This window comes from Rhopalosiphum maidis, chromosome 3, assembly GCF_003676215.2.
Source record: "Rhopalosiphum maidis isolate BTI-1 chromosome 3, ASM367621v3, whole genome shotgun sequence".
Taxonomy (NCBI): Eukaryota; Metazoa; Arthropoda; class Insecta; order Hemiptera; family Aphididae; genus Rhopalosiphum; species Rhopalosiphum maidis.
Window position 1 is genome coordinate 42,780,435 of NC_040879.1, and position 17,747 is coordinate 42,798,181.

The following is a 17,747-nucleotide window of genomic DNA, read 5'->3' on the forward strand; positions in this document are numbered from 1 at the left end:
ACAATATAGTTTATAAACAAATGTATGTTTTTTTTTTAATTTGATTTAATTATAACTGTCTAAAATAATAATTTGATTTATGTGGCTTTTTTATTTTATATTATTTATTTTTCTATTAACCATGGTAGATTATATGATTTTATATAATTATACATGTTGTGATATTAAAATAGTCTTTTATTGTATAAAAAGTATGATGTTTCTTATAAGATATTTTTTAGATTTTTGTACAAAAATATTTGTAAAATATTTTTCTTATTATAATTTAAGATGATAATAATTGTTATTTATATTCTTTAATAATATTAAAAAGATTAAAAATGTATTATATAATATTATATTATTGATATTTGTGCTAGTTTTGATAGAGGATAGAAAGATTTTGTGTGTAATCAAATAATGACTGTAAATATACTATGCATTTTTAATTTAAGTGTCGTGTTATACAAAATATGATAAAATCTAGTTTATTATCTTTAAATATATATAATTAAATAATATTTTAATTTGAAAAGTAAATAATTTTCATAACTAATTAAGTAGTTTTATAAAATTAGTGAAATGGTATTACTTATAGTTTGATACCTACCATTTTGCTGTATAGACCAAACTATGTATAGTTTACAAATATATATCAATTGTATTTACTTTTAAATATATTACTGTTTAATGACATATTAGATTCCTAATTATTAAAAATATTTATGTCATAAATGAGTTCATATTAAATACTTACTTATTGTAGTTAGTAGGAGGTATAATTATATATTTATAAAACATTTTATCCTTTATATATGAATGCTTAGAGCTAGCCATATCTATTGACAACTTTTTTTAACTTAGTCGAAGATGAAATTTTCTGTTTTATTAATACTTATTGCAAGGAATAGGTTAAACAAAAATAACTAATTATTTAAAATTTTTATTACATGTTTATATATTTTGAAATACTAAACATTATAAATTTATAAATATTATAAGAAATATTGCGGCAAGGTATAATTGGCTTTATTATAGTTTGATTTTCTACTAATTATCAAATAAATAAAATGTTTCGACTACTAAAGTATTAATATAAAATTACCATAAATTGGTCTTCTTTATTTCAAATCATTCGAATCAACTATATAATTACGTATATATTTATATATAACAATAATTGTTATTAACTGTGAAGTAAAATGAGCTTTAAATGTTTTTGACGTGTTAATTGGTGGTTAAGTTAGGTTACTCCCCTTGGGTATGCCCCTGCTCGTGGTTCTTTTAATGTTATCTTAAAAATGTAGATCTTAGATCTATTTAAGTTATTTTTATGTACAATTTACTTAACATCAACGATCGTGAATGGCGCATAAAATATACCAAGTTACTATGATTAGGTAACCTACGATTCTTCAGGAAAACTGTTAAGATTTTAAGACATTTTTTCTCCAGTAGCAAATAAAAAATAATTAACTTCAATAAACGAATGTTTCCGATAATTTTTCAATTATTTCAATAGTATAGTATTAAACATTTTAGACATTCTCGATGATAAAATATAAAAAAAAATTGATCAAAACGTGTTTGATTCTTTTCATATATGTTAATATACATATACTTAAAAGTAGCACTTATGATTATAAATAACTAATAAGCAAAATAACACTACAACCCGTAAATAGGTGAACATTTGCAAAATACAATTTCGTATACCTACTACGTCGGGGAAATGTAAAACAAATTTTTGTCATATTTTGAAGGTTCAGAGACTTACTAAACGAAAATATGCATTTTCTAGTACTTACAAGCTTTGGTTATTAATATTGTATTGAAAAAAATTATTTAAAAATAAAAGAAAAACACATCCAAGTAAATTGCATAACGAATTTAAATATGACTTCGGAAATTGAAATATATAAAAAGGTTTATAGGTAAATTAATATAACTGGCAAAGATTGATACTTGAATAAAAATAATAATAATAATTAATAAATCTGCATAGTGCGTTTTTGATAATATATTCTTTCATCATGAACCACTCATTATTTCAAAAAGTATTATGTTTTTGAAAACATTTTTTTACATAGTTTAGAGTTGTTAAAAAATCAACGTTTTTATTAAAAAATATATTTTTAAATATTTTTTATCCTTATATTTTTTTTTAAGTTTTTTACTTTTTTGAATGACAACATAGAGTTTTAATTTCTAATTCCAAAGCTGAATAATTTTCTGAGTAGTTTGATACATAAAATCGACTTTAGGGCGAGTAGTTTATCAGTTATACTTATTTAAAGTTTGATGTGCGGAGTGGAGTGGTACGGTGTTACCCCGCAAAATATTTCTCCACTACTCCATTTGTCTAAACTTTAAATAAGTATAACTGATAAACTACTCGTTCTAAATTAAAATCCTCGCTTCGATTAAAATCAGCATAAAAGTAAAAAGAAACTACTTAATAAATCTAATTTATTTATTTGTTATAGCCTTATAAGTTGTAGGCATTATGCATTATTACATTTACTAATAGATAAATAAAAAAAAATTAAAATTATTTAATTAATATTGGTATTTAACCTAAACTTTAAGTACAACTATACCTAATTCATTTCGATCTAGGACCTATTTTAGAAAAACTAATTAATAAGCTTTTGTTGTTTCCAGAATTCTTCTCGGCCGTTCAAAAAACTAATGCCATCTTTCGCCTCGGAGAGTATATAGTTATCGTTTTCTTGAATGGCACTCACAATATCTGTACGAAAAAAAATACGACTTATAATGAAGCTAAATTTGGCGGAGAAAATTATTAAAACTTTAATACTAAGAGAGCATAAACCATTTGTATTTATTATTATTGTTTGAGTTCATATTATTTTGAAATGTTAACTGTTGTATACAAGAACCTCAAACATTTAAAAAAATTTATCAATTAAAAGGCGATCCTAAAAAATTACACAAATTTTTATACGTGTTATAAATATGTAATCATTATTTAAGCGTCCGCCAGTTTCCAGTCTAACACTTTTACTCGTAGAAATCAATTATTTTAATTTTTTATTTAATATTTATACAATATAATTATTTATAACAAATTTTCTGCTGCTTAATATGCGACGTTTTAAAATATTAGAAAAAATGTCTACTGTGTCATCTAAAAAAAATTATATTACTTGGATCTATTGTCAAGTGTTCCAGATATTCCTTGTCTACGCACAATTCCCTAAGCAGCATTTTCGATTGGCTTTTGGTAGTGGCAGCCGACGCTGTTGCTTCCTTGCGCCTCGTTGTCGACCCCGTCACAGCCGGTGTCGATCCTCTGCTACCGCCGACGCCAACATCGCCTCCATTGACTGTTTTAGCCACGGTCGCTTGACGCTTGTCTCCCCAACCAATTTGCTGTATCACGATGGCGGTGTCCTTCATTTTTCCTGCGCAGTAATATCTTTTATATTTAGCGCTTATGAAATATACAGAGTGATTCTTTTATCGACCAACACTCTTTATTTTGAAATCTTTTAATAATAATAATAATTTTATTGGATACCTAATGATTTAATGGTACATTTAAATATGATTAAAATTTATAAAAAATATAATATAATAACTATTGAGTATAACCTTGTATTGGTGAAATTGAAGTACTAATAAAAAAAATTATTATTATAATATTGAAAAAAAAGGTATTGTCTATACCTATAACGAATATATGAAAAAACTGGGATATGGAAAGCATACCTAGCATATTATTAGTAGTTATATAATTATTTAATAATTTCACCATAATTTACTAGAATGATTAAATAGATTTACATCACATACACTAAGTTGATGAATAGACTTTTTGTATTTAATATAATATTTACAATTAATGATATGTGTTTGGGTTTTATTTAATAACTTCAATCCGATTTACGAAAAACATAGACTTGATTTTTATGCTTTAGTAGTAATAATCTGTATTATTTTTCTGTCGTATATTGTAAGACGTTGGTTTAATTCTAATTGATTTAATTTGTATGTGTAAAATAAAGAACATTTCTATGAAATAGTTGTTGTACAGAGACATAGAGTTAAAGTCTTTGAATAATTTAGTTGAAAAATACGTATAAGACTTGCTTGGTATTATTTTTTGTGCTATCAGTATTTTATTGTTAAACCTAAACAGTTATGCTATATTGCAAAATTGATCGAGTCATAGCAAATTAAATCATGTGTAGTAGGTACTTGTATATTCAATATTTTTCATTAATATTAATATTTATATAGTGCCATTTTCGTAATTTTACATCTATGTTACATATTGGGTACCTATTTACCTAATAAATCCAGTATTATCAAACGTTATTTCGTGCCTTCGTGGGTTTGTAAACAAAAACATTATTCCATTATTTTGCACCTAATTTTTTTTGGTAAATCACGTTAAACGCATTATTTAGATTTATGTAAAAATTTTGTAAAATAAAAAATGTATATGTAAATGTTATATTATGTTAATGATTAATGAATGGACGGCTTTAAATCCTTCAGAAACGTAGTAAATAATGAAGTTTTGTGTAGTGTTTCGCCCCTCCATAATCGAGAACTGATTGTACTAGCCCTAGTGGCCTTTGCAGGCTACACTCTAGCCGTAAAATTCAGGCGATGTGGATGACCTTTGGAGTTTTGGACATACCTATAGCGTTCTCGATGGCTTCTCTGGCTTTTTGAACGCCCAGCCTGAATTGTTCGAGTTCCGGTCGAACGTGCAGTCCCCTGTGGTAAAACACGAGACTATGTTCAAAATCGCCAAGATGGTACAGTGCTTCCGCTTTTTGATAAATAGCTACATAACACACAAAAAAAAATTAATATTTAATAATATATTCCTATGTCGTGTATGATAGTGTTGATGATAATGTAGTCAATAATAGTAATTCTCGTAGTAGTAGGAGAGTCTTAATTTATTATACAGAGCAACTTTTCTTAATATTTTTTATCTCAAGAACCTTTTTTATGTCTACTTTTATCATAGAACTCTTAATTTGTTGCTATAGTTTTAATGCAACATTTTATATAGGTTTAAAGATATTTGCAACAGATTTGACAATTATTTAATACCTATACAATAATAATATTTATTTCATTAAAAAATTATTTTCAGAATTAACTAAAATATCTTAAAATGACAAATAATCAGAATTTTTAAACTTAAATTTTAGTGAGATGATGGAAATTGCTTTTTATTATAACATAATATGTTAATATATATATGTTAGCATATTATATATTTCATATTAGGCTTTAATGAAGAAAGTTGAATTTTCATGTCAGGTTCGACATTAAATCTATTGTTTTTTTTTTTTGGTTTTTGTGCAATGTCACACATATAACTATATAAGTGGTCACGAAAGATAAAAGTACCAACACGGTAATTATTTTATATTTTATATTTTACGAACATTTTTCACTGTAATTGGCTACTATTTAAATGTGCATGGATTAACACAACTTTTTCCCATTGATATTTTTCTTAAATATTTAAAAAAAAAACTTAAGTTTTGCAAAACCTAAGTTTTGTAGTAGACAAAAATTTTGCGAGGTAATCCTGTACCACTCCACTCCGCACATCTAAACTTTGAATACGTATAACTCATAAACTACTCGCCTAAAATTCGATTTTTATGTATCAAAATATTCAAAAAATTATTCTGCTTTGGAATATGAAATTAAAACGCTATGTTCTCATTCAAAAAAGTAAAAATCTTAATAAAATATAAGGATAAAAAATATTTAAAGCTATAATTTTTTAATAAAAGTTGTTTTTTTAACAATTTGAAACTATGTAAAAAAATGTTTTCAAAAACGTGAATACTTTTTGAAATAATGAGTGTTTTATGATAAATGAATCACCCTGTATAGTAATGTTTGAAATAATTATATTGTGGTTACTTATATTGGTTGGTATACTATTTATATTATTCGTAATAAATTTAAAGATGGTTATTAATTAGATTTAGATTATACTAAAAAATATACAAAATATATTGTATATTAATTTATTTTGGCAGAATATGGACATTCCTTTATAGGCAGTTAAACATTCCAAACTATCTTTTTTGATGTGGCATACGATATATTAGTTAAGTAACTATTATCATTACTATAGAGTATAGAGTACCTATAGTTGATTGATCTGTACCTAATTGATAATATTTTGAAGTTTCTCCTTTATTTACCTTTAAAGTTAAATTAAAATTTATCTATACAAGATACAAAGTACAATTATTGGTAATTACTGCTGCATTTTTTCCTAAAACATCATTCAGTCACTATGGATAAAATATGTCTTTTGTATTATATTAATTTAATCTTAATGGCTTAAACGTTAAACCAAGAATATGGACATTTAGTACTGCAGTGGTGTACTGAATAATTTGAAAACACACGCAGCTAACATAAGTATAACCACTTTTTTTAAATTTTAAAAAACCTCTTCACTGCACAATTGTATTCACATAAGATATATTTAAACATTTTAGATTAGATATTGTAAAATATTATTTAGATACATCCTATATAATTTTTCCACCTTGTACCTACAGTATAAGTTGTAATTTTCTTACGATACCTTTCAGATATGTGCTGTCTTCGTTCAACGCCACTTCGGCATCTTTTAATGCCAAACGTGGTTGACCGAGAAGCAAATAACATTTGCTTCTAGAAACCAAAGCCGTTTTGTCATTGGGGCTCAATTCCAATGCCTTCAAACAAAAATAATAAATCGAAAATTATCGCGTGCTACAGTTGTAGGTACATACAACATTAAAAAGGTATATGTACAAGAAACTCTACATATATTCACCACATTGCACTATATAAGTTTTCAATAAACAACCATTGATCATGATGAATCATAAAATGCACATTGTTATTTATTGTTCTATATTATTATCTATCTTTAAAAAAAATATGTATGCTATACTTATATAACTAATATGTTTTATTTATAATTATTAAATTTAAACAGATATGCATTTTATTAATATCTATGACAATAATATTAATAACTGCGATACAATTATAATTATTATTTATAACCATTAAAATTGTAAGTAAAATTAAATACTGAAAATTAATGCATCAAGTAAATATTTCAAAAGATTTCATTTAATATTATTTAATTTGACGTAGGCCATCGATTGTTGACCTCGATATGCATAAAGAGAAAATTCTAAGAAATGTATAGGCCGTTAAGACTTTTATTTATTTCACCGTACTCATTGTAACTAATAAGTTACACGTATATTTACAACCTTGACTATTGTTAAAAAAAGTGCATAGTTTGTGCGTGTGCAAACCAAGCAGCTTACCAAAATAAAATGAAAATTTGAAATTCAATAAACTTTAACTAAGAAACAAGTTTAAAAAAGTTAGCAAGTGGGTATCGCTTTACTGTATAGTAGAGATGGAGAGTAGGTCACTCGTCTCTATAATGTATGTTTTAAATTTGAATGCAATTTGAATCATTGTATACGAAAAACGATTCTGAACGGAGATGATTTGTCAGTTAATGATAATTAGTAGGATATATTATATTATTTCCTATATTTAAATTGTAATATATCATTATTTTACATGATTTCGAAAAAGAATTTTATTTCATACGCTCATAACATTTTTTCTATATTGACACTGGAATTTTTTTTTACAGTTACTTGAAGGAAAACTTACGGAATTTTCAATTTCAAAGTTCCTTGCAAATTTTCGCGATTTTGATATATTTCATAAATTTTTGAACTTTAAATGCTTATAAACAAAAATTGTGATCAACGATTTTTTTACTACGATAAGTACAACTTAAAATAAACCTTGTATTAAATTTTAAAGATTTTTTGGATAGCCAAATTTTTTTTATCGGCATTTTAAGAAAAAAAACTTAAAAATCGAAAATTTTAATTATCTATAAGTAGCTTAAAAAAGGTCAAAATATTTTGAAAATTTAATCGTAAATAGATAACCATAATATAAACGTTTGGTGAAAATTTTAAGTATTTACAATAATTCGTTTTTGAATTACAGTAAAATCAAAATATCGATTTTGTCGAAAAGTGATTATGCGTAAAAATTCCCGTTTTCCGTTATTTTTTCAGGGTCTTTCCCGACGCTTTTGAAAACTACTGGAAATTTTTTACTTTTGACCCCCTAAAGTACCAACTAGATGAATTTTACTTTTCAAAGAGGGGCTGAAGTCGAAAATCGAAGCATTATTACAATTCCAAAACATGATGACAGACACAAAAATAAAACAAAAAACACGCATCATTGCAGAATTAATACATTCATCACTCCGTTCAAAATATAAAAGTAAGAAGATGAATAAAAAAAATTATAATTAAATTGTCTGTTTACACTTAATTTAAAACGATCAGTGCAAACATTGATGATGTTATACGTGTGAAAATTGCCGTCATTAAGTGTTTAACACGAATAACTCAAAACATTCTTAAATCCTTAACACGAACTTGTAATGGTGTTTATTAAAACTTGAGATATATCCGATATTGAATTTTGTGAAGCCGACTAAGCCAAATGAATAGTACCTACACGCGTGTGGCGTGTTTATATATTATATTCGCGTATCAAACACGAAGTTCTTATTGCTATGAATAGTCGTGTAATATTTCAGATTTTCAGCATATAAAACTTGTTGCATATGAGTACCTACATGACATACATATTAGTATTTAGTATAGATGTCGAAGAATCGACAGTGGTTATTGTTTAAGTTTAACACAATTATTTTGTTTAAAGTTAACACTTATCAGTTATCATTAGGTATTCAAAAATATATTGCTGTAAATCTACAAACTATAATAAAATACCTAAATAAAGTAATTATAATATATATAAATTTTATATTATTAGTTTCAATTTATTTATTTATATATTTTATGTACTGCAGTAAGTATTGTGTCAGTTAATAAAATATAAAAACATGTATTTAAACTAGATAAAATATTTTTAAGAATTCGAACTGCTAAAAAAACAAATAAATTTAATAACTAATAGGTAGATAATACAATTAAATAATATATATTATTGTTATTTATATTCTTCGATTAAATATTTTTATTATTTTATATTATCTAAATAGTCTTATTTTAGAAGTTGAAATAAAATATAGTAAAATAGTAGTTAAGTGTAATGAATACACGTGACTTGTAAATTGTAAAGTATTGATTTTAGGTATACGTGTTTTTTTCCAACTTTAACATAATTTTAGGAGCAGTAAAAATATTTCAATCTTCAACTTCGAGTTTGGTTTTTTTTTTTAAATAGAAAATCGAACCTAGTTAGTACTTTGGAGTTCGGAGGATCAAAATAAAAATTTCTCAATACTAAAAATGGGAATTCTCACGCAAATTCAGATTTAGACAATAATTTATTTTGTTTTTATTTTTGTTATATTTTAGAAATGAAAAACATTCACCAAATATTCATACTTGAAGTTTCTAGTTATGAAATAATAAAATTAAAAATATTAAGTAGGTATAATGTATATATTATATATTTATAATATATTTATATATACTTAGTTAATTTTATTATTATAATAGTAAAATTATTGCATTATTAATATTTATAATTATTATAATGGTAAATTCTATTTATATTATATATCTATTATTGTTATTAACGTTTGATTTAATTATTTAATATAGATTTACTGTAGAATGGTGTGAATAAATTAGTGAAATTAACAGAAGGCAAAAGCATAAAATTAGCCTAAATGTATTGTATCTAGAAATTCGGCGGCCTAAACAAATGTTTAATGATCTCGCACCAAGAAAATGCACCATATAATAGTAATATTATAATTGATATTTAATATTTAAAATATTTTGAATATTTTGCGAAATTTATAATTTACAATTTTTGACATTTTTTTTATTTTATTAAATTAAGAAAACATATCGTATTACTAATTACTAATAGTAATAAAAATAAATATATTATAAAGTACTTTTAATAGAAATAGAGGTCAAAACATCCCAGTGTGTTTTTTCCCACACATTTTTTGACAGACGAATTTTTAGTATAAGTATAAAATATATAATTATTAAATATTCAACGTTTCAAGTACCCGCGAAAAATATTTTTAAATTACAACAAAATAACTAAATTGTTATTATTTGCATAAATATTTAATTTCGTCCAAATGTTAACTTAAAATGTTTATAAAAAAATTGCATTTATAAATTGATTAGATTATTTGGTTACAGTGTAATTACTCAAAGAAAATCTTGTATTACCTACATTTTTAAATAAGTTACATATTTTTGTGAATTTAAATTTTAAATACTTAAGAAAAACCATCTTTCCTATAACATATATTTAATATTTTGAAACATCAATAATGAAATTTTAAAATATTTAGATTATTAAATATTTTTAAGCTATTTTTAATTATTTATAGTTAGATACTACTATATTTATTCTGAATATATTAATAGACTATTCACACTGTTCTACTATATTTACAACAGTAAAACATAGAGTTTTCAGTTTTTTCTTTTTTTAATTTGGTTTAATTTGGTTAATTTTTCACAATTACTTATCGCATCTTTTTTTTTTATGTATAATTTATATTTTAAATTGGTAACCTATTCGTTACGTATAGATTCAAGAATGTAATAATATTAATAATATTAGTATTATATTACATTAAATGGTGTGCATTTTAACTTCTATATTTTGGTCAGATTTTTATTTACATTAAAAAACATATTCAAGAAAGCTGGGGAAGTTGCTCATAACTACTATTAAGTATTTTTCGAGTATACTTCGTCATCGAGTAGCGAGTAGATCACTGTAATAGATGTGCTAAATAAAGATTTAATAATAAAACGTTGAATATGAAAAACAATTTATAACAGGGATAGTATTTTGGTCTCTATTTCTAAGGATATTTTATAATTTATTTATTTATATAATTATTCTGCTAATTGTATAAGTAATAAAACAAACTAAAAATTGTCTAGAAAATACTAGTATTAAAATTTGATGAAAATATCAAGACCCCGGGTTAACGGGCTATATTTTATTATTATGAATTACGAGTAAAAACTAGTGTAAAGTTTAGTATAAATTTACCGGCAATGCGCCAAAGCTAGCAGATAACCATATTATCCAGGCTCTCTGACTAAAGGTCTCTCAAACCCGACCCGACCCGACCCGCATCCCTGCCCTAACCTTATCGATGAACTCGAGCGACACGTTCACATCGTTGATACAGTGCCGGGCCAGCGCCAACAGGGTGGGCGACTCGGCCGTGGACGGTATGTGCAGCGTTCGGTTGCGATCCTGCCGTCGTTTCATACGCAACGACGCTTTGATGTCGCGCGTGCCCAGGTTTACGGCGGCCGCCCGGTCCTTGTCCGTGTACACCTCTTCGAGCAGCCTGGACCGGGAGTCGCGCTTGTGCCGCTTGGCCCAGCCGCCACCAAAGCCACCACCACCGACGCCACCTCCAGTGCCGGTGACCGATTTGCGCGTCTTGAACTCTTCCGTTAGCTCGTCAAACGTCGTGGTCGCGCCACCACCGCCACCACCGAAAGAACCACCGCCGCCACCGCCGCCACCTCCCTTACGTCTCCCGTGACGCCGGCCCGCTGCCGCCCTGCAGCCCTTCCGGCCGACTCGTCCGGTGCCCGGCCCCCCGTGGCCGTCGCCCGCGCCCGCACCGATGACCCCGACCGCGTAGCCTGTCGTCCCGGCCAGATCGTCCGAATCCGATTCGCCTCGGCCGAAGCCAACTCCGACTCCGCCGGTGCATACGCCATTCGCCTCGCTACCTCCACCGCCGCAGTCGTCCGACTCGTCCGACTTGCCCACCCGAACGTAGCTCTGCATCATCTCCGAGTCGCGGGTCATCTGCAGTATGTCCTTGGCGTGATCTGACACCGGCTGTATGTCGCCCGACGTGTCGCCCAGCCCAGCCATGATGGCGGCGTGACAGTTAGGCGACGAACGTCACACGCGTATTCCGGCCGATGCGTACGATGGCGGACCACTCGTATAGTGTGTATCGTCGTTATTTATATTAAATATATATATTTATATGGCGTTCCAATTGAACGACGTCGGTGCGCGCGAGTATAGGAAGGATAGTAGCCCGAGGCCGATTAACAGTACACGCGCGAGTATGTTATACTGCCGGTGGTGATTGGAAAAGGCGAAGAAAAAATTGTCGATTCAACACCTCCGTGTTGTCGCTATAGTAACCACGCCTAACCGCACCTTAAACGCTTAGTACGGTTCGTTACTTAACGTGTGTGTGTGTGTGTGTGTGTGTGTGTGTGTGTGTGTGTGTGTGTGTGTGTGTGTGTGTGTGTGTGTGTGTATGTGTGTGTGTGTGTGTGTGTATGTATGTGTGTGTGTGTGACCTATGTGAGTGTAAGAGCGCGCGTGTGGTGTTTGTGGTGACGGGTAGCGTGCGACGGTGTTAAATTGCTACGGAATCGGTAAAAATCGAATGTTTTCCGTATCTACACGATTAGGTATATATTATTAAAGTAGGTATAATGTAATATTGTCATGACACAGTGGTACGCGATTAAAGGTGAAGAATTATAATGTACAAATATCTCGACGACGACCTTGTCACCACTGCGGTTAGTCACGCATTACATATAAATATCATGACAAGTGTTATGTATGAAGATCTAGACCCTAATTGACTATTTATTAATTAGACATTGAATAGTACGTTTTCATTTGGTCGAAATATTTTCACGAGCATATATTAGTATATATGTGTGTGTGTATATATTTAGCATATATTGATTATTATTTGAATTTTATACACTTAGATGTTTACATATGTATATTGTATATACAGGAGAACCTCGATTATCCGAACTAATTGGGACCGCACCTAGTTCGGATACGCTAAAGTTTAAATATTGGAAATTAAAAATTGTTTTTGTTTTAAAACAGTTAAATATTTTATTTATTACATAATTACATTATTAGAAATACATTAGTGACATTATATACGTAGGATATTACATATTATAATTTTTATTATATTTTTTTTAAATTTACCCGGTGATGAACCCAAAACCCGCTAAAAATGTTCACCGGCTTCAAATCCAAAACCCGTAACCCAAAATATCTTAATCCGTTTTGACTCCCTGCGTTCAGATACGTTAATTGCAGTTCGGATAATAGAGGGTTCGTATAACGGAAGTTCGGATAATCGAGGTTTTACTGTAGAACTGTAGTCAAATTAGACCGATCGTTCATTGTGCTAAGTCGGGGTTAGTTAATTATTTGTTCAAGTACGACATCGTGTTCGAAATGCAAGGTGGCAGTTTCGAGAAATAAGGACAGTATTTAATATAACACATAAACATGTATTACATATGAAATGCTCTAACACGAACGCGGATTCCTTAGACGCCTTAGACTTTAAGAAATCAAAAGGAGTGGAATTTTACTGTGAAAACTGCAAAAAAAGCTTAAATAAACAGAAGAGAAAGTACACACCTATCAAAAATATATCTCAACTAATAGGTATCAGTAACACGAAATATTTATATGAACAGTGATTTAGATACCAGAGCTATAACAACTAGATTAGATGAACTCATTAAAAACCAGATAACTACTAATGAAATCCTCTTAACTTTAAGTAACTGGATATTAGAACTAGAAAAAACTTTAAAAGAAAAAGACGGTATAATACAAAATCTAGAAATAAAAATCAGCATATTAGAACAAAATGACAGAGCGTGTCTAGTGGAAATAAATGGTGTAAAAAAAGGAACATAACGAAAATGTTGAAACAATAGTTAATGACGCTGCTGGAATTATAGACATCAATATTAACCTTTTTGATATTAAAAATGCATACCGAAAATTATAAAATCGTAACTTGGAAGCACCTCATATAGTCTTAGAACTTTCTTAAAAAAAAAAAGTTTAACAGCTTACAACAGGAAGCTGCTCTGATAGATATAAGATCAAAAGCGACAAAAGCAAAAGAACTTAGATACCGATATATCTGGACAAGGAATGGTAGAATCTTTTGCAAAAAAGACTAAATGGCTAAAAAACACAAATAAAAAGAATCGATAATTATTTAAGTAGAAGTACTAATATTAAATGCTGTACGAACCTGGTTGGCACTATATTTACAAAAATTAATAGGTATTATTATTTTTTTTATTGTGTGTCACAAAGTATGAAAATTTTTAATAGTGTGTCGGCATAATATAAAGGTTGAGAAACACTGGTTTAAATATTCAAATGCAAATAAAAAAAAATTGTGCTTATGTATTTTTATACAGATATAAGAACAAATTATATGGGATTTTTGTATTAAATTTTCAAAAATGTTGTCATGATGAATAATTTTTATAGATATTTATATAGAAAAAAACTAATAAGAATTGAAAATTTCAAATTATATAAATAACTCAAAAAGTGTCAACATGTTAAAAAAATTATACTGCATATTGTGCAGAAAATGCTAATGTAAATATTTTATGAAAATTCCGTTATTTACGGTTATTCTTTTTTTAAAGTACATTAGAATATATATCAAAAAAACTTTTGAGGAGATAAGTTTATATAAAGGTGAATAATATCCAATGTTCGAACAAATTTTAACAACAAACATACGTTAGTTAATTGCAGTTTTTTTATTGGCGAAAAACTCGAAGAAGAATTTTGTATAGTTGTACCTATTAATTTTTTTAATCATAATTATTGGCAAAAAAACATAAAATACTGTGTAAAGTTATGATAGTTATTAAATCTATGTAATGCTGTATTGATTAATGCGCCGTAAAAATGTATAAACGTAATTAATGAGTATAATTTGAAACAGCTAGAACGAAATTCTTAGGGTAACAATAGTTCTTTCAAAGTTTCGAACACACCATTGACAAATGGTATTTTTACGGGAACAGAAGACAATATGTAAAAAAAAACAAATCGATTATTTATAAATATATGAACTAATCACGATAAGTTGTCAGTGTTTTCACTAGAAAATCTGATCATAAATTGGCCGGTCAAATGCATACTGAAAATTGAATTTATTTTATAATACAGTGAAACTTCCATTACAACGAAGTCGAAAAAGCAACAAATAATATTCGTAATATGGAGGAATTCGTTAAATAGAATTACGTATTTATTAACAACGAAGGTCATAGTTCTAAAAAATATTTCGTTAAACAGAAATTTTGTAAAATGAAAGTTCGTTATGTGGAAGTTTCACTGTATATGTTCCTATGTAAGATACTTAATGTTATGACTTTGAAGTTAGAAGAATTTGACGACGTCGTATTCCAACAACAAAGTATATTGGGTTGATATACGCGCGATGTTTTCATTGATCATGGGTGAAAGCATATAAAGGGTAAAAAGTTTAAACTTGGAAAATAGTATAATATGACTAAATGATTGGGCTTAGTTTTTGTGATTTGTTTGTATTTCACAGAGCATTGCACATTTTAACATAGCACACAAACAAGTGGGAGGTTCAGCCTTTTTTAATTAAATAAAAATAATCATAAAGATATGATTTTTAATCTGTATAATGTATGTTGTATATGTACAGGTGATTAATATTTTAAATAATTTAAATAGATACATGAAATAACGTGCAAATTTGTCAAAAATAATCGGATATGACCACGATAAGTCTATAACTGATAAATTATTGTCACAGCAATCGAAAAAAATACTCGTATCAGAGCTTATCGAATATTATAATTTATTTGATAATAAAATTCAGATGCAAAAGATTTCACTAATCGTACCAATTTTGTTATTACATAAAATAATATACCTAGTAATTATTATCAAAATTAGTCGTTTTACAGTTTTATTTTCATACTACCCATAACGAACTTCATTTAACACAATAATACAACTGAAATAAACTGTATTTTATTATTATTATTCATAGCTTATTAGTTATTAGTTATTAGGGTACACATTGAAATAGAGCCGAAAATAGTGGTATGTTTATTGTTTACCTATAACAATATTTAGGCAAACTGTGGCATATGTTATAGGTACTACATCATGATTTGAGAGAAGCGAGCAATCATATTAGTCATATCTACAAACTACACTGTAAATTAAGTGTATTTTAATAATTAATAAATATTGTACTTATACCTATAGTATAAACTATAAAGTGTAGGTATCTATTTTTAACTATTTTGAACATTATTTTAGGATTAAAACTAAAACCTTGAATAGAAGTAGTGAAGTACCATGAAAAAATGTTTATAGTGCCTTGTAGTAAAAACTTCTTTTTATTCTAATTAAAAATGTTTAATTAAAATTTATTTTTAAACTCAAAGTTGTTATGTCATAAGCCATAACTGTATAAATTCAAAATATTTTGAATTTTAGTCTTACACAGTTTTTGATATGACAGGTGTTTTAACTTTTAAATTGTCTATAGTTTACTGTTGCTGAGTGCAGCTCAAGTTTTGCGTTGTTGCATGATATGATAACATTTTTAAAAGTATCCATTAAATTAAAAAGTATTTAAAATATCACTTTTTAAATACTTTTATAAAATACTCAACAAATGTCTAGTTAAATTAACTTAAATGTATACTGTATTAAATAGGTCTGATGACTGATAGTCAATGGATCACTACGACTGAAATGAACGTAGGTAAAAAGTAAAAAATAACAGTATAATGACTAGGATAGGACTAGGACGGCGAGCCGACAGCCGTTGAGCCGACAGTTGGGTATTATTATTAGTATATTATTACAATAAAAATAATATATTATGTGCCTATATCGGCTATATCCACAATTTCCAAATAATAATAAGTTCGATATTTATCAAAAAAATTATTTGATATAAGATATCGAACCAGTATTATACATTTGTGTTATGTTTCTATTGCTCCAATGTTATTTTTAATCAGTGATGTTTGTGCTATTGTCGTATTTTATTTTATAATGATGGAGTGTTTTTTGTTGAACAACAAGCTTTTTATAAATGGCTATGTTATGGTCAAAAATAAGAAACGGTTAAATAAATAATATTATTGATCATAAATCATAGATCATCATAGATTTTCTAAAAAGTATAGCTTATAATATAAAGCTAAAAGCTATAAATGTAATTATTATTTTTTTTTAATTTGTAATTATTGAAACGAATATTTTTAGGCGATTATATTAATAATGTAAGAAATATGAATAATAAATTATAATTTAGTAATACATTTTTTATTTTTAAACATTTAAATTAGGATTTTAGATACCTTGTCGGCTTGATATCCTATCATTCCTATCAATTTACTAATTGTCGGCTCAACGGTCGTGATCCCAATGATTAATACAATGTTAATGATTATAATGATTAATGACATTTCTTAATTCTAACTTGAAAATGTTTTATAATAAAATATATTTTTTTCTTTTAAATTTCTTAAATTCTCCCTTTAAATTAATTATTTATTTTTATTTATTTACTTATTTTAACATGATCTAAGATTAAAATAACTTTTTCTAGCTTAATAGTTCATATATACAAAGAAAAGCAAAAAATAAAACTTTTTATGACGTATTAATGAAAAAGCAAAAACAATTTTCAGTGGGAATTTTTAATAATTTAGGTTATTCTAAGGTTAGATGGTCTTTAATCAAACCTGATTTTTAAATAATAACAACAAAAATATTTACCGCCGTATATTGATGAATAGCTTTTTCATAGTTTTCCATTTTACAGTATACTA

The 17,747-nt window shown here is 27.5% G+C and overlaps 1 protein-coding gene across 1 annotated transcript; it reads right to left on the reverse strand.

The window, feature by feature from the left end:
* Positions 1–2,598: 2,598 nt before the first annotated feature.
* Positions 2,599–12,020, reverse strand: LOC113558543 (keratin, type I cytoskeletal 9). Its single transcript, XM_026964030.2, has 5 exons — positions 11,212–12,020; positions 6,587–6,719; positions 4,652–4,801; positions 3,150–3,407; positions 2,599–2,731 (listed from the first exon to the last, which is right to left on the reverse strand). The coding sequence occupies exons 1-5, from the start codon at positions 11,959–11,961 to the stop codon at positions 2,616–2,618; spliced, it is 1,407 nt and encodes a 468-aa protein (XP_026819831.1). The 5' UTR covers positions 11,962–12,020; the 3' UTR covers positions 2,599–2,615.
* Between the last annotated feature and the right edge of the window lie 5,727 nt (positions 12,021–17,747).